Here is a 17,887-nt window from a genome sequence, read left to right as displayed (position 1 = left end):
CACATTCTTGGAAACAGAAATGTCCTGAAGAAGCCATTCTGTAAGTCTTGTAATGGTCAAGGATGCCATGCCTAGTGGTGGGAACAGAACATTGTCATTTCCTGGAATTTTGCTATCTGCCATCTCTTGATTATTTTTTAATATAACTTTGGGCTCTGCCTCCCTGCTTAGAATTGATTTTTTTTTTTTTTTTTGTCTTTTTTTTTTGAGATGGAGTTTCACTCTTTTCGCCCAGGCTGGAGTGCCATGGTGTGTGATCTTGGCTCACTGCAACCTCCACCTCCTGGGTTCAAGCGAATTCTCTTGCCTCAGCCTCCCAAGTAGCTGGGACTATAGGCACCCACCACTACACCCGACTAACTTTTGTATTTTTAGTAGAGACGGGGTTCCACCACGTTGGCCAGGCTGGTCTAGAGCTCCTGACCTCAGGTGATCCACCTGCCTCGGCCTCCCAAAGTGCTGGGATTACAGGCATGAGCCACCATGCCCGGCCCTAGAATTTGTTACTTCCAGTCATCCACCAATTAATTTGTTGTCTGTGCTTACGCTTTCATGAGAAACATTCAGTACATCCTTTAAAAGAAACTTTAAATTATAAGTGCTTTCTGCATAAACATTACTTTGTTATGAACTACTTTATAAATGCTTGTGTAAGAGTTTATAAGTCTACTTTTAGATCAGTGGTTTGCAGCCTTAGCAGCACATACATTAGAATCCTTGAGAAGCGCCTTTTTTTTTTTTTTTTTGAGATGGAGTCTCGCTGTGTCACCCAGGCTGGAGCGCAGTGGTGTGATCTCAGCGCACTACAACCTCCCAGGTTCAAGCGATTCTCCTGCCTCAGCCTCCCTAGTAGCTGGGACTACAGGAGTGTATCACCACACCTGGCTAATTTTTGGATTTTTTAGTAGAGATGGGGTTTCACCATATTAGCCAGGCTGGTCTCGAACTCCCGACCTCATGATCCGCCCACCTCGGCCTCCCAAAGTGCTGAGATTACAGGCATGAGCCACTGAACCCGGCCAAGAAACTTTTAAGAATACCATTGTCCAGACCCTATCCCTGCCCAATTAAATCAGAATCTCTGGGGTGGAACCTATAGACCTATGCAGTGTTACTTCTTTTTTTTTAATTTTGAGACAGAGTCTCACTCCATTACCCAGAGTAGACTGCAGTGGCACAAACACAGCTCACTGCAGTTTTCCTCTCCCAGGCTCAACTGATCTCTCACCTGAGCCTCCCAAGTAACTGGGACTACAGCCAGTGCCACCACACCTGGCTAAGTTTTGTGGTTTTTTTAGAGATTGGGTTTTGCCATGTTGCCTAGGCTGGTCTCAAACACATGGTTACTTTCTAAAACTTCCCAGGTGATACCAGTGACCAGCCAAGGCAGACAGTTACTAATGTAGATGGTGAATATAATTAGAATAGCAAGTGGTGCTTAGCTTATGATACTAATTTCTAAAACTGTAAGTTATAAGTCTAAAGTTGTCTGAAGTCAGGGAGAGCAATTATCTCCCATCCTAGTCTTCTCTCATTTTTCTTGCCTATATCTGTATACAGTGCTTACCTACCAAATATTTTTTCTCAGAGAAAGTATTGAATTCTAAGACCATCCGTTCCAATAGCAGTGGCTTATCCATTGGAACTGGTAAGTACCAATGTTTCAGGTACCAGTGGTTTTCTGAAGTGTGAATCTTTTGGTTAGATTCCATGTAGACTCAAAAACCCAAAGGAAAATGGGAAATGTCTTTGGGAAGTGAAGAATACAGTGGTTAAGAGAGAGGATCATATTTTGGTTGGTTTTGCAGTAAGTTATGACTTTTACATTGTGGTCAGAGAGAGAGTACATCATCTTTGCCTCCAACGTATACGGAAGTTAATTAAGTAGCTTGCCCAGTACTGTAATATGACTTATGTATTATTCCTTTCCTTGCTATTCTAGGGGGTAATGAGTCCTCTACTTCCACGGTATTCCCAGGAGTATTCCAGTCTTAAGAAATAGTTCACCAAAACAGGCACTCAGAATAAAACTCGGCTAAACTTTCAGTGTGGTTAGGAGAATCATCTCAAAGATCTCTGATAGATTTCCTTTGACTGCTGTCTTCATGGTTCTTTATTATTGGGGACCATGCCAGGAATTGAATCTATTTTCCTTTTGGTTTTCTACCTGCTAGAGTCCCTGTAGCCTTTGATGTCTCAGAACCAGGATTCTGATTTATTTTATTTATTTATTTTTTTTGAGGCACAGTCTTGCTCTGTCGTCCAGGCTAGAGTGCAGTGGCTCACTGCATCCTCTGCCTCCCAGGTTCAAGTGGTTCACCTTCCTCAGCCTCCCAAGTAGCTGGGATTATAGGCATGCACCACCACACTCAGCTATTTTTTGTATTTTTAGTAGGGATAGGGTTTCACTGTTTTGGCCAGGCTGGTCTCAAACTCCTGGCCTCAAGTGATCTCCCCACCTCAGCCTCCCAAAGTGCTGGGATTACAGGCATGAGCCACTATGCCCAGCCCAGATTCTGATATTGTTTGGAATCAAAACACATAAACACCCAGAATAAAAGCAGATTAAAGCTGGGCACAGTGGCACAGCCGTTAATCCTAGGTACTCAGGAAGCTGAGTCAGGAGGATTACTTGAGGCCAGGAGTTCAAGGTTGCAGTGCACTATCATTATGCCTATGAATAGCCACTGCAATCCGGGCCTGGGCAACATAGCGAGACCCTGTCTCAAATGAATGAATAAATACATAAACAATCGGTCAAACAGATTAAACCTCCAAAAACAAAACAGCTGAAAACATGATCTAGACTTGTTGAACTTCAGTTTACACATATACACCGACTTATAATACCATATTATATATAGTTTATTTAAGTAGCCCATTGCTTGGCATCTCTGTTTACGTATATTAATATCTGTCAAAACTGACTAAAGATCTTTTGCTAAGCACAGCAGTTCGACTACAACTTTGTTTTGCTAGAACAGTATTTAAAGGAAAAACATAAAATTAAAAGCAAACGTCCATTGGTGGGAAGATGTAGACTCGAGGAAGAGCAGGGATTTTTGTCTTTTTTATTTATCAATTTTATCTACTTGCCTAGAACAGTGCCTGGCAAATGGTAAATGCTCAGTAACTATTTGTTGATTAAATGCATTATAACCATCCATTGGAGTGAAAGTGAACATCTCCAAATATTTCCATAATGTGAAATGTAAAAAGCAAGTTGCAGCAGACTACATGGCCTTTTTATAAAGTTTAGAAACAAGTAAAATAGGCTGGGCGTGGTGGCTCACGCCTGTAATACCAGCACTTTGGGAGGCCAAGGCAAGCAGATCACAAGGTCAGGAGATTGAGACTATCTTGGCCAACATGGTGAAACCCTGTCTCTACTAAAATACAAAAAAAAATTAGCCGGGCATGGTGGTGCACACCTGTATTCCCAGCTACTCGGGAGGCTGAGGCAGGGGAATTGCTTGAACCTGGGAGGCGGGGGTTGCAGTGAGCCACGATTGTGCCACTGTATGTCAGCCTGGCAAAAGAGCGAGACTCCATCTTAAAAAAATAAATAAATAAAAGTAAAATAAATAGTAATGTATTATTTAAGGATGCATAAAGGCGATAAAGTTTTTAAGAAGAAATGATAAATATAAAACAGAACGGTTTCATCTGGGTGGGAGGCCAGAGAAGGAAGGAATTCACAAGGCAAATACAGTGATATAGGTAATGCTCTAGTTCAGCAGTGTCCAGTAGATCTTTTTGCAATGGTGGAAATGTTCCATATCTGTGCTGTTCAGTATAGTAGCTACCAGCCTTCTGTGGCTATTGATCTCTCAAGAGAGTAGCTCTTGTGACTGAGGAACTGAATTTTTAATTCTCTTTAAGTCTAAGCAGGCACATATGGCTAGTAACTCATATTGGATAGTGCAGTTCTAGTTCTAGTAGCAGATAGACCTATGTTTATTGTTAGGCATGAAAATTTACATGTATGTTAAAATAGTCTTAGGTATATCTAAAATGCAGCATAATCTTAAAAAGCCATTTAAAACAAAAAAGTAAGCTTCAGAACTCACTTTGGTAACTATGGTTCTGCTGCTTCCGTAGGATCTCAGCATGACCCAGTTAGTCCCCAGGCCAGCATAGCAGGTGATAATTAACCCTTCCTTACATTTAGCCTCAGAAAATACCAGGCATCAGAATAAGGATCTCTGAGGAGTAAGAGAAAAAAAGAAAATACCAGGCAATTTTTTTAACTTTGACAAATTAATCTTCTTAATTTTTTTTTTTTTTTTTTTTTTTTTTTTTTGAGACGGAGTCTCGCTCTGTCGCCCAGGCTGGAGTGCAGTGGCCGGATCTCAGCTCACTGCAAGCTCCGCCTCCCGGGTTCACGCCATTCTCCTGCCTCAGCCTCCCGAGTAGCTGGGACTGCAGGCGCCCGCCACCGCGCCCGGCTAGTTTTTTGTATTTTTTAGTAGAGACGGGGTTTCACCGTGTTAGCCAGGATGGTCTCGATCTCCTGACCTCGTGATCCGCCCGTCTCGGCCTCCCAAAGTGCTGGGATTACAGGCTTGAGCCACCGCGCCCGGCCTTAATCTTCTTAATTATATTTTTCTTTGGCCCATATTAAAATTCACTTTCATTTCCTGACCACACATCAGCTAGTCTTCATTAAGGTTGCTTGGAATATGCTGTATGATATGAAAGAACCAGCCATTATATTATAAAAATTCATACAGATAGTCATCAGAGAATGTAATGTTCACTTTAAATTTTGAAGAATTGGCCGGGCGCAGTGGCTAACGCCTGTAATCCCAGCACTTTGGGAGGCCAAGGCAGGCGGATCACCTGAGGTCAGGAGTTTGAGACCACCCTGGCCAACATAGTGAAACCCTGCCTCTACTAAAAATACAAAAATTAGCTGGGCACGGTGGTACGTGGCTATAATCCCAGCTACTCAGGAGGCTGAGACAGGAGAATTGCTTGAACCTGGGAGGCAGAGGTTGCAATGAGCCAAGATCAGGCCATTGCACTCCAGCCTGAGCAACAGAAGCTAGACTCGGTCTCAAAAAAAAAAAAAAAAGTTGAAGAATTCAACATTCAGATTTTCCCTGGACAGGGAGTTAATGGTAAGTTTATCTGACAACTTTAAGAGGAGTTTGACTCAAATGTTAAAGACCTTTTTATATAAGATAAATGTCTATGGAGGATGCTGGAATCTGAATGTATCTCTTAAAGAAGCAGAGTAAGCATGGGTGCTAGATTTGGTGGGCTGTGGTTGGGGGAATTGTTTGGTAATGCTTTTAGAATATTGATAACCTGCTATGGATATAAGACAAAGTTGGTAAATGGAATTATTATTATGAGCATCCTGCTACACAAATACAACTATACAAAATTACAAAACATAGTTTGTATGAAAACCAAAAATTTCATCCCTAATACTTGACTTGCACTGTTGCCATTGCACTTCATGCAGCTTTAGGCACCTTTCCAGGGTAAGTGGGGTTGTCAGATGGTAAATCTGTCTTGCTGCATAGCAAAGCTGTCTATTTCTGTGCTGTGTATCTGTCAGTGTTTCAGAGCTCTAGCCCGGGAGGAGGCGGCGGGGGCGGCAGTGGTGAAGAAGAGGACAGTCAGCAGGAATCTGAAACTCTTGACCCAAGTGGAGGCTTCCGAGGAACAATGGAAGCAGACCGAGGAATGGAAGGTTTAATCAGTCCCACAGAGGCCATGGGGAACAGTAATGGGGCCAGCAGCTCCTGTCCTGGCTGGCTTCGAAAGGTAATTCCTTTGGAAGAAGTAACTTGGATAAAATATCTGACCCTTTGCAGGAACTAGAAAGAGCTGTCAGGGTCTCTCAGTTTTCCAAGTACCTAATAAACTGTTATGCATCCTGAATCCAGCCTTCTGATTTCTTTTTTTTTTTTTTTTTTTTGAGACGCCCAGGCTGGAGTACAGTGGCCAGATCTCAGCTCACTGCAAGCTCTGCCTCCTGGGTTTACGCCATTCTCCTGCCTCAGCCTCCCAAGTAGCTGGGACTACAGGCGCCCACCACCGCGCCCGGCTAATTTTTTTTTGTATTTTTTAGTAGAGACGGGGTTTCACCGTGTTAGCCAGGATGGTCTCAATCTCTTGACCTTGTGATCCGCCTGTCTCAGCCTCCCAAAGTGCTGGGATTACAGGCTTGAGCCACCGCGCCCGGCTCAGCCTTCTGATTTCTACCTGGAAAGAAACTGCCTAATCACTAATCCTTTTTTTTTTCCAAAAAGAGATAAAAATGTTCTCATACCCTTGTTACTTAAGTGAATGTATTATAAGTTACTATAACCTACCTTGATGGCAGTTTTTGTAGTACATGTATATAAAGATTAAGCTTACAGATTTTATGCTGTCATTTATAGAAATGGAATATTGGAGCAATTGGAATGCCTTACAATAGGAAAATGGTTGATGAAAGTTGAGATACAGAAAGTAAAAATGTTGGATTGGGCACAGTGCCTCATGCCTATAATTCCAGCACTTTAGGAGGCTGAGGCAGGAGGATCATTTGAACCTAGGAGCTCAAGACCAGCTTGGGCAACACAGCAAGACCATGTCTGTACAAAAAATTTTAAAAATTAGCCGGGTGTGGTAGTGTGCACCTATAGTCCCAGCTACTCAGGAGGCTGAAGCAGGATGACCACTTGAACCTGAGAAGTCAAGGCTGAAGTGAGCCAAGCTGTGCCATGATTGCACCACTGCAATTCAGCCTGCACGACAAAGCAAAACCCTGTTCAAAAAAAAAAAAGAAAGTAAAAATGTCGAAGTATATTTCTTTTCATGGAAAGTTAGTCACAACATATGGCTATGCAGAAGAGGATGAAATATCTGTATGATCTCATTCTTTTAGGAAATATGTAATAGAAATGTCGACAAGACTATGTATTGACAGTTTTTAAAGTGGTTGTCTGTGAGTGATAGAATTGCTGGTGAATTTTATTAGTTTCCTTTGCCCATTTGTATTTTCTCATTTTCTACAGTGAATATTTATGGTTTGTGAAATTTTAAATTTCTTACCAAAAAAAAAAAAAGACCGGGTATGATAGCTCCTACCTGTAATTCCAGCACTTTGGGAGGCCAAGGCAGGAGGATTGCTTGAGCCCAGGAGTTTGAGACCAGCCTAGACATCATAGGGAGATCCCATCTCTATAAAAATTAAAAAAGAAATAAGGCCGGGGCCAGGCATGGTGGCTCACACCTGTAATCCCAGCTTTTTGGGAGGCCAAGGCGGGAGGATCACCTGAGGTCAGGAGTTTGAGAACAGCCTGGCCAATCATGGTGAAACCCCATCTCTACTAAAAATACAAAAATTAGCTGGGCAAGGTGGCTCATGCCTGTACTCCCAGCACTTTGGGAGGCCGAGGCGGGCAGATCACAAGGACAAGAGATCAAGACCATCCTGGCCAACATGGTGAAACGCCATCTCTACTAAAAATACAAAAATTAGCCACGCGTGGTGACGCACACCTGTAGTCCCAGCTGCTCAGGAGGCTGAGGCAGGAGAATCGCTGGAACCCGGGAGGTGGAAGTTGTAGTGAGCCGAGATCACGCCACTGCACTCTGGCCTGGTGACAGAGCAAGACTCTGTCTCAAAAAAAAAAAAAAAAAAAAAATCTGGGTGTGGTGGCACGCACCTATAATCCCAGCTACCTGGGAGGCTGAGCCAGGAGAATCACTTGAGCCCAGGAGGCAAAGGTTGCAGTGAGCTGAGATTGCACCACTGCAGTCCAGCCTGGGGGACAGAGTGAGACTCCATCTTAAAAAATAAATAGATATATATAAATAAGGCTGGGCAAGGTGGCTCACACCTGAAATCCCAGCACTTTTGGGAGGCCAAGGTGGGCAGATCACTTGACGTCAGGAGTTCGAGACCAGCCTGGCCAACATGGTGAAACTGTCTCTACTAAAAATACAAAAAATTAGCCAGGTGTGGTGGTACACACTTGTAATCCCAGCTACTTGGGAGACTGAGGTAGGAGGACCACTTGAATCCGGGAGGTGAAGTTTGCAGTGAGCCAAGATGGTGCCACTGCACTCCAGCCTGGTGACAGAGTGAGATTCTGTCTCAAAAAAATAATAATAATTAGCCAGGCATGGTGGCACATGCCTGTGGTCCTAGTTACTCAGGAGGCTGATGTGGAAGGATCGTTTGAGTCCCAGAGGTCAAGACTACAGTGAGTCATGGTTGTGCCACTGCTCTCCAGCCTGGGCAACAGAGCAAGACGCTGTTTCAAAAAAAAATCTGTAGATTTAAAGCTCCCTGTCTAATAAGACTAAACTTGCTAGTGATTTGAGGAGGGTGAACAGAGGAAGCAGCATGCTGTTCTGTCTGCACCTTTAGCCTCAGCTTTCAGCAGTGTGGCAGCCAGCCTCACTGCCACTTCCTTGGAGCTTCCCAGCTCACTGAATAGCCTGTGTAGAATAAGTGTGTTGGAGTGACATACCAGACACTCCAGCCTGTGTTCTTTGAGTTTGCCTTTGCATCACTGTTAAGGGGTGGCAGTTTGCTCACAGGTAGGCTGTGATATGTTGCTAACCACAACTGTCTTGCCCACTAGAGGGTGCTGATGTCATGACAGAGGGAAAATTATAGCAAAAAGGAGAAGGGAATTTGGGAGGAAGCAAATACTGCAAACAGACTAATGAGATTCTTTCTCATATACATAGGAGCTGGAAAATGCAGAATTTATCCCCATGCCTGACAGCCCATCTCCTCTCAGTGCAGCGTTTTCAGAATCTGAGAAAGATACCCTGCCCTATGAAGAGCTGCAAGGACTCAAAGTGGCCTCTGAAGCTCCTTTGGAACACAAGCCCCAAGTAGGAGCCTGGGTAACTGAACTTTTTGCCTTTGAATCACAACTAGGTAAACAGTCACTGCAAGCTCTGCCCAGTTCTTCTGGCCTCGCTCTAGCTTTTGGGTTCCAGTTGCCCTGCATCAACTTATACTGTCTCTTCAGCAGTACTTAAAGCCTCAACCCAAGACTAAACTCAGTTGCCTCAGAAAGGTATTTACCCTTCCACATTTCTGAAAGGCTAACACCTTTCTAAAAGGATTGTCTTTTCCCTCTGCCTCAGAAATACCAAAATTCAAATTCAGTTTTTCATGACACTGGCAGGGTAATTTAGAGGCTCTAAATATAAAAAAGAAGTAATAATGGTAGTCTAGTGAGGAAGCAACACATGTACACCTAACCTTGGTAAAAATGACATTGTGGTAAATACCTCAATAAAACTATAAGCCAAGGTCATGAAACTTTTTCTATAAAAGGCTGCATAATTATTTTAGACTTTTCCTATTAAAGGCCACATAGTAATTATTTGAGACCATTTTAGACTGAAATGTGTACAGCCTCTTTTGCAACCACTCGACTCTGACATTATAGCACAAAAAGCAGCCTCAAGTAATACATAATGAATGGGCATCCTTGTGTTCCAATAAAATTGTGTTTACAAAAACAGGCAGTAGGCCAGAATTGGCCCATGGGCTATTTGCTGAACCCTCCTATAAACAAAGTACAGTAGAAAAGAGAAAAATCCAGACTAGGATCATCAGAAAGCTTCCCAGAAGAGGTAATCATACCTTTGAAACTTCAAGGTGAATGTTTTAATTTCTCTGTCAGTTCACCTTCTTAAATTGTGTTGGTGGTCCTGTTTACTGACCACCTCTCAAATTTTTTTCTAAACTGTGATTCACTGCATTTCATGAATATTGACACTTTGGGTCTCACAGTGATCTGAAAGACTTGTTCCAAACCAAATCATGCTTTGCCCTACTTCAGCATTTTAAACGAGAAGATACCAATGCACTTTAAAATTTTTCACAAAGTCTTCCAAAATAGATGATTGGTCTCCCAGCTTGGCCTAATGGGGACTGAGGCAGAGAGTTTGCTTTCCCTGTTATGTCAGTGCCCATTGCTGTTATAATGCTAGCATTTCTGTTTCTCTTACATGTATTCATGTGTATATATGATTTATCTTGTTAATTTAAAAGTAAAATCTGATTGCACTTAGAGGAAGTTTGGATTGAGGAGCTGACACCTGGGCAGAACCTCCTGCAATCTCCTTCTTGTCTCTCTAGTCACCTCGGCTGAATCCTGCAGTAACCTGTGCTGGGAAGGGAACACCACTGACTCCTCCTGCCTGTGCGTGCAGCTCTCTGCAGGTGGAGGTTGAGAGATTGCAGGGTCTGGTGTTAAAGTGTCTGGCTGAACAACAGAAGCTACAACAAGAAAACCTCCAGATTTTTACCCAACTGCAGAAGTTAAACAAGAAATTAGAAGGAGGGCAGCAGGTGAGAGCATTAAAAGAATAATCCAATTTCTAAGCCTGTTTTGAAGAATCACAGAATCAAAACACGAAGTACTGAAATAGACTTGTTCCTTTGCAGGTCCTTACTTTTTTTTTTTTTTTTTTTTGAGACGGAGTCTTGCTCTATTGCCAGGCCAGAGTGCAGTGGCGCAATCTCGGCTTACTGCAGCTTCCACCTCCCGGATTCAAGCAATTCTCCTGCCTCAACTTCCCAAGCAGCTGGGACTACAGGTGCGCGCCACCACGCCCGGCTAGTTTTTGTATTTTTAGTAGAGACGGGGTTTCACCATGTTAGCCAGGATGGTCTCGCTTTCTTGACCTCGTGATCCACCTGCCTCAGCCTCCCAAAGTGCTGGGATTACAGGCATGAGCCACCATGCCCAGCCGATCCTTACTTTTTAATGATATCACTTTTATGATTATAATCCCAGAAGCCTTGGACCTTGTTCAGGCACCTAGATTGAATCATTTTCATCACTTGCATTGCTTTTTCTTAGTGTTTTTTCTTTTACAAAACTTAATTACATACCTCTGAAAGTACATTCTCCTGAACAACCACAATATTATAACCACACCTAAAAAAGTTAATACTAGTATTCTCAATTCTCATCTGGTATCCAGCTGATACCCCAATTTTCCCAGTTTTCCCCACAAAAATGTCCTTTATAACCATTTTCTATCAGACTAGAATCCAGTCAAGAACCCCACATTATATTTGGTTATGTCTCTTATTTCTTTTCATCAGTTCCCTCCACCACCATCACCTTTTAAAAATTATTTATTTATTTTTATTATTTTTATTAATTTTTTTTGAGACAGTCTCACTCTGTCACCCAGGCTGGAGTGCAGTGGCATGATCTCGGCTTACTGCAACCTCCACCTCCCGGTTCAAGCGATTCTTCTGCCTCAGCATCCCAACTAGCTGGGACTGTAGGCGCGCACCACCACACCTGGCTAATTTTTGTATTTTTAGTAGAGATGGGGTTTCACCATATTGGCCAGGCTGGTGTCGAACCTTGTGATCCACCCGCCTCGGCCTCCCAAAGTGCTAGGATTACCGGTGTGAGCCACTGCGCCCGGCCTTATTTATGTATTTATTTTGAGACAGGGTCTTGCTTTGTCACCAAGGCTGGAGTGCAGTGGCACAAACATGGCTCACTGCAGCCTTGACTTCCCAGGCTCAAGTGATTCTCCCACCTCAGCCCCCCAAGTAGCTGGAACTACAGGCATGATCCACCATGCTCTGCTTCATCTTTTTAAAAAAAATACTTTTATGATATTGACTTGTTGAAGAAACCAGGCCAGTTGTTCAACAGAATGTCCCACATTCTAGATTTGTCTTGTTTTCTCAGGGTGTTGTCTAACTTGTTTTTCTGTCACCCTGTCTTTTCTGAAAACTGGAAGTTTAACCTAAGGCTTGATGAGATTCACATTAAACATTTTTAGTGAAAATACTTCAAAAGTGATTCTGCTTGCATTATTTTTCAAGAGCCATGCCATTGTTTTATATAGAGGGAAGCAGAAGCAGAGAAATAAGGTTAGGCCCTTGGCTTTGCCATTTACCAGCTGTAGGTGTTTGGGCTACTTACTTTGTTTTCTCTGAGCCCTGGTTTCTCACCTGAAAGAAAATAATAGATCCCTTGTATGGTTCTTTGGAGGATTAAATGAACTAATGTTTATGAAATTACTTTAGAAATTAATATACAGGCTGAGCACAGTGGCTCACACCTGTGATCCCAGCACTTTGGGAGATTGCTTGAGCCCAGGAGTTCGAGACTAGCCTGGGCAATGTGGTGAAATCCCATTTCTACCAAACATAAAAACTAGCTGGGCATGATGGCACACGCCTATAGTCCCAGTTATTCAAGAGGCTGAGTTGGGAGGATCACCTGAATCTGGGGATGTCGAGGCTGCAGTGATCCGTGATCACACCACTGCACTTCGGTGTAAGCAACAGAGCAAGACCCTGTCTCAAAAAAAAAAAAAAAAACCACGAGGTAAGATTGGCAGCTCTAACAGGGAGAAGATTGTTTTGCCCAGGACTTTTTCCATTTTAAAACTGAGAGTTCTGCATCCCAGGAAACCCCACAGTCCTCGACAAACCTGGATAGTTGGTCACCCTACCTGCAATTAATATAAAGGTATGACTGTATCTAAAATACTGCCATGAGTGTCTCACAAGATCGTGGCTACAAATCCTTAGAGGTTGGCATTGAAAATATAGTACTGAACTACTGCTGTGACTAGGTGGCACTGTGGCTAATATGGAACTGTGTTTTATCCGGACAGGTGGGGATGCATTCCAAAGGAACTCAGACAGCAAAGGAAGAGATGGAAATGGATCCAAAGCCTGACTTAGATTCAGATTCCTGGTGCCTCCTGGGAACAGACTCCTGTCGACCCAGCCTCTAGTCTCCTGAGCCTATAGAGCCCCCAGGAAACTGGGACCCAAAGAACTTCACAGCACACTTACCGAATGCAGAGAGCAGCTTTCCTGGCTTTGTTCACTTGCAGAAGAGGAGCGCAAGGCAGAGGCTCTGAAGCACTTTCCTTGTACATTTGGAGAGTGGCATTGCCTTTTAGATAGGATCTAGGGTGATTTTATTGTTTTGGAGAATGGAAGGGCCCCCATGGCCCTGGCTTTGTCATCAGTGACTGCCATAGCAACAGCAGCTCTGTACCTCATCTGTTGATCCCACCTTTGAAGAGGAGACACAGTGCTCACCTTAATTGCGCTGGTAGCAGCTTATATCCCATGTATCATTTTCACCATTGATTGGAAGCTGCCTTGGGAATTCAGTACCAGGCATTACCCCTCTGGGTGGGAGAGGGAAAAGTGTAAAACTGGAGTGGGCTGGAGTCAGGCATGGCCCGCCCAGTGTCCTCTGCAGAGTGGTGAAGTAGTCTGAGCCCTCTTGGGAGCCCTGAGTCCAGGAAAATATGTCTGATGGAGTCCATCTAAGGCTTGTTTCCAGAAAGTTCAGTTACTCTGTGCAGCTAAATGCTTCAAGAGGAAAGATAGGCTTAGGTTGCTTTTCCTTTGAGGGTTGATTGAAATTTCTTGAGTGAGGAGTAGAGAAAGGGCAGGACCCTCCTCATCACACAGCTGGTGTTTCAGGCTGTGGCCACTGCAGGGTGGGATTTCCTAGCTGTGGATGAGGTAATAAGGTGTCTCTGAGGGATGAGGTGTCTCAGAGAGTTGAGTCCATGGGGCAGTCAGAATAGCCTTAAGAGAAAATCATGAAGAAGAAAAGGTCCTCCTTTAGCTGCCTCTACTTGGTATCTTAGAGAGGACTTAGAGGGCTCTCCGTCTTCTGCCCATGAAAAGACTTCTTGAGCCTCTGCCTTCGTGGCTCTTAGGGTTCTGATCTTGATAGCAGCAGCCCCAACCACTTTCTTTCTGTGTGTCTGGTCAGTATTTTTCTCCTTTTGGTGTTTTATGAAGCCATACGATAACCAATGAATCTGTATTATCTTTCCTACCTGAGTGACCCAAAGCCAGCACCAAACCCTGGGAGTCCCTGAAGCCTAACAGAACAGGTAGAACTTGCAAAAGGAATTTGGCTGAGAGCTCACTTCTAATCCTGTACTCATTGTGTCTTTGTAGATAGAAAAAAGCTAGCTTGCCAAAGAGAAATAGTGTCCTAGAAGAACAAAACTTCATATAGAAAGTTCTAGGCAAGTATTTGATGGTTTCCTTAAGGATGTGAGCTTTGTGTTTCCACCTAGCCTTGTAAAATGTTCCTGTGGTATTTTGTGTCACACATCCTACCTTTGATGAGTCTCACATCCCACCTTCCTACAAATAGCTAAAATAATTTTGTTTCATTTTCCCCAGACCAAAATGTTTGATCATCTGTTCAACATTATGGGAGGTCCTGTGCAATGGAAATTTTGCCATTTCCCCAAAACTGGTGGCATAAAGGCTGATGCTCGGGGAGAACCCCGTTGCTGGGGACAGGCAGCTCTGTTTAATGGGATCTTCTTTGGTTTGATGTTCCCATTGTTTTCTCAGTTCTGGGAAGCCTATTACATTAGTACTAATGTAATCACTGAAACCTTTTCTTGAAATCAGGGAAGCAGCCAAACTTTGATTAAAGTTGCAAGTTCTGGGGACTTGCGGGAGTTGCCGTAAACCCTGACAGTGGGTTTTGGTTCAGCATGTAAATGCAACTTTGATTTTCTTAAGGACTGATTGGCCTGTCATGTCCCTGTATCCTCATGCTCATCATCTCAGCAGGCCTGAGAGGCCAGGTCAGTTTGGGTGTTCATCATGAGGATTGCTTCTGCTGTGGAGCTGAGGGACATGGGCACGTTGCTGAGAAGGTGGGGTGAAAGTGAGTGCTGGGGGTGGGTGAGCGCCCTGGTCTTGTTCACAGGGGAGTCTTTCCCTAGCAGTGGAACGCTGTGGTCATTTTCTCTAGCATATTCCCTTAGGAAGTCTAGATTTGCTGTTAATCTGGCTGAGAATCTAAGTTCTGTGCCTTAGAGACAGTCTGCACTTTCTCATATTGTGCCTGAGACAGCCATATGATTTTTTTTCCCACCAAACAAGTATGGAAACAGAAACCAGTTCAAAGGGGGATGGAGTAAAAGATGAGGCAGTAGAAATGCCTTTGAATGGTTTTCTGTAGCTAATTCTCTTTACATTTTGTCCTGCTTTTTTCTTTATGCAGTGCTAGGTGTTTTAAGTTTTCTAGTAGTATTGCTTTTGAGTTACAGTATAACCTGAGTTACTCCTCTGCTCTAACATTGTTGCGGAAGAACTAGTTTATTGTTAGCCAGGTTGCTTGAAAGGTTGAGGGTGGAGTGGTTTGGCATTTCTGTTTTAAATAAACATTTAAGCTCTTAATCAGTACTGTGCCTCAGTAAGCCTGTGCATGGACCTTAGTCTCTGGGGATAAAACATCCAGATTCTAGGCCTCCGTGAATCTTTGATTCTATGAGTCTTTATATAAATAATGTTCTTGGAACAGAAACAATGCAAGGGACATTTGCACAGAAATAGTCTTTGCTTCTCTCCAGTTTCTTATTCTTGCCAGCAGAATCATTTCTACTGCTACAGCTTTTTTCCCAAAAATGTCTAAAAGTGCTGAAAGTGCAGAGGGAGGGAAAAAATGAGCCACTAAAAGGATGATTCTTTCTTGTACCTACCTCCTCAGTCTCAGTGGGGGCCTTTCCAAGTGATAATGCTAGTTTATGGTTTGTAAAACTTTTCCCTCAAAGAGATTGAACTGAATTTGGTCTCCCTGGCATAGCACAGCCACGCTACTTCTCTTGGCTGAGCCTTACATTGAAGTTTAAAGCAAAAGTACACTAAAAATTTTCATTTCATTTGCCATATATTCACAAACATTCATAATAGAACAATTCAGGGGCAAGAATGCATTTTAAATAAATTCATTCAGATGAAATCCCTAAACCTCCAAAAAAGTATTCATGATGGTCAGGGTAGAGTGGGCTGTAATCAGGACTATAAAACATGTTCCTTCCTGCTGCAATGCCAAAAATCATTTATTGTTTCAATGATTAACTGTGGAAATAAACATGCTGATCATTAAACCTCACAGAATCATGAACATTAGAGAGAAAAACTCCACTATGTCACATCTCTGTTACCTCCTGTGTAGCTGTGGAGAGTGATACATTGATAATGAAAGCAGACATTGACCAGAAGGTGCTGTGCTGCATTATATACATTGCTGTTAAGAAATACTGTCTCCAGCCGGACGTGGTGGCTCACGCCTGTAATCCCAGCACTTCAGGAGGCCGAGACGGGCGGATCACGAGGTCAGGAGATCGAGCCCATCCTGGCTAGCACGGTGAAACCCCGTCTCTACTAAAAATACAAAAAAATTAGCCGGGTGTTGTGGCGGGCACCTGTAGTCCCAGCTACTCGGGAAGCTGAGGCAGGAGAAAGGTGTGAACCCAGGAGGCAGAGTTTGCAGTGAGCTGAGATCACACCACTGCACTCCAGCCTGGGCTACAGAGCAAGACTCCATCTCAAAAAAAAGAAAAACTATCTCGGCAGGCCGGGCATGGTGGTTCATGCCTGTAATCCCAGCACTTCAGGAGGCTGAGGCAGGCAGGTCAGGAGATAGATACCATCCTGGCTAACACAGTGAAACCCCGTCTCTACTAAAAATACAAAAAATTAGCTGGGCATGGTGGCGGGCGCCCGTAGTCCCAGCTACTAGGGAGGCTGAGGCAGGAGAGTGGCATGAACCTGGGAGGCGGAGCTTGCAGTGAGCCAAGATCGCTCCACTGCACTCCAGCCTGGGCAACAAGAGCGAGACTCCATCTCAAAAAAATAAAATAAAAAAGAAATACTGTCTCGGCACATCTGTATACATTTTTAATGAAATTCGTTTCCATGTGAGTTTCTCCATGAAATTTCTTCCATGGTGTAACCTTATGAACTTTAGAATTTATAATGTTTACTTGCACTAAACATTTATTGGATAAAGTAGTATAAAATACAGACATTAAGAAGCAGCATGCATTTATTTACTGTCATCCTCTGAGCTATCCGGGAAGAGATTTAGATTTTTTTAAAAAAAGATTCTTACCTCTTTCCAGAGACCAGATCAAGCTAAATTTAAAAGATGAAAGATATTTCTTTTTTTTTTTTTTTTTTTTGAGATGGAGTCTCACTAGGTCACCAGGCTGGAGTGCAATGGCACGATCTCAGCTCACTGCAACCTCTGCCTCCTGGGTTCAAGCAATTCTCCTGCCTCAGCCTCCCGAGTAGTTGGGACTACAGGCGTACACCACCACACACAGCTGATTTTTGTATTTTTAGTAGAGACGGGGTTTCACCATGTTGGCCAGGATGGTCTCGATCTCTTGACCTCATGATCTGCCCATTTTGGCCTCCCAAAGTGCTGGGATTACAGGCATGAGCCACTGTGCTTGGCCTTGAAAGATATTTCTGATATAACCAAGGCCTAAACATGTAGAGATTAAAGGGAACACTAAGGCATTGACTACTGTCTTATTTCTTTAGCAAAATGAGAGCGAATAACTGCTTCCTTGTCTATAGAAAGCACTCCCCACATATAACAACATTTGTTCTCTCTGGAGGGCCCTGATCTATGACCTTACTAACATCCAGGGATCCCGAATCCAGGAGCCTGTGGTACCAGGCAGATAAAGTAAAGAAGTGAAGCAGGTCAGGTGAGACTGCGGTGGTCTGGTGCTACCATTCCCATCTGAAGGAGCATCCATCTGATTCTAAACCCCACCCAATTTGTGCCATGCAGGTTGCTGGCCCAGTGTTTCCAGAACTTCCAGTTTTTCAAGAGATGTTCCATATCCCAGTTTTTAAACGTCGGATCATATTGTGAATACTAGGCCAGCTAAATAAAACATCTGTGGAGCAAAGCAGTCCACATGTTGCCATTTTGTGACCTTGGCCACAGCTTATTCTTGCCATCTATTGCAATGTACTAGTTTACATTCCCACTTAAAGTGTACATTTCATTGAACTTGCCTAGGGAATGTACCTATTAGGTTAAATATCCATTATCTCTGTGTGAGGTTT

General features: G+C 43.4%; 1 protein-coding gene across 3 annotated transcripts in view; it reads left to right on the top strand.

Annotated features, from left to right (window-relative positions):
* Positions 1 to 15,202, top strand: part of NEK9 (NIMA related kinase 9) — a 44,532-nt gene extending 29,330 nt beyond the window's left edge. For all 3 annotated transcript variants that reach the window (XM_025392229.1, XM_025392228.1, XM_025392227.1), the window contains exons 18-22: positions 1,589 to 1,648; positions 5,570 to 5,778; positions 8,704 to 8,865; positions 10,115 to 10,327; positions 12,634 to 15,202. In XM_025392229.1, the coding sequence (XP_025248014.1) occupies positions 1,589 to 1,648; positions 5,570 to 5,778; positions 8,704 to 8,865; positions 10,115 to 10,327; positions 12,634 to 12,756 (767 nt within the window). In that variant the 3' untranslated portion in view covers positions 12,757 to 15,202. The remainder of the gene's footprint in view (positions 1 to 1,588; positions 1,649 to 5,569; positions 5,779 to 8,703; positions 8,866 to 10,114; positions 10,328 to 12,633) is intronic.
* The last annotated feature ends 2,685 nt before the right edge of the window (positions 15,203 to 17,887 follow it).

The sequence above is a fragment of the Theropithecus gelada genome, chromosome 7b, assembly GCF_003255815.1.
Source record: "Theropithecus gelada isolate Dixy chromosome 7b, Tgel_1.0, whole genome shotgun sequence".
NCBI classification, from domain to species: domain Eukaryota; kingdom Metazoa; phylum Chordata; class Mammalia; order Primates; family Cercopithecidae; genus Theropithecus; species Theropithecus gelada.
The sequence above is the reverse complement of the archived record's forward strand: the minus strand, read 5'-3'. Positions and strand labels throughout refer to the sequence as shown.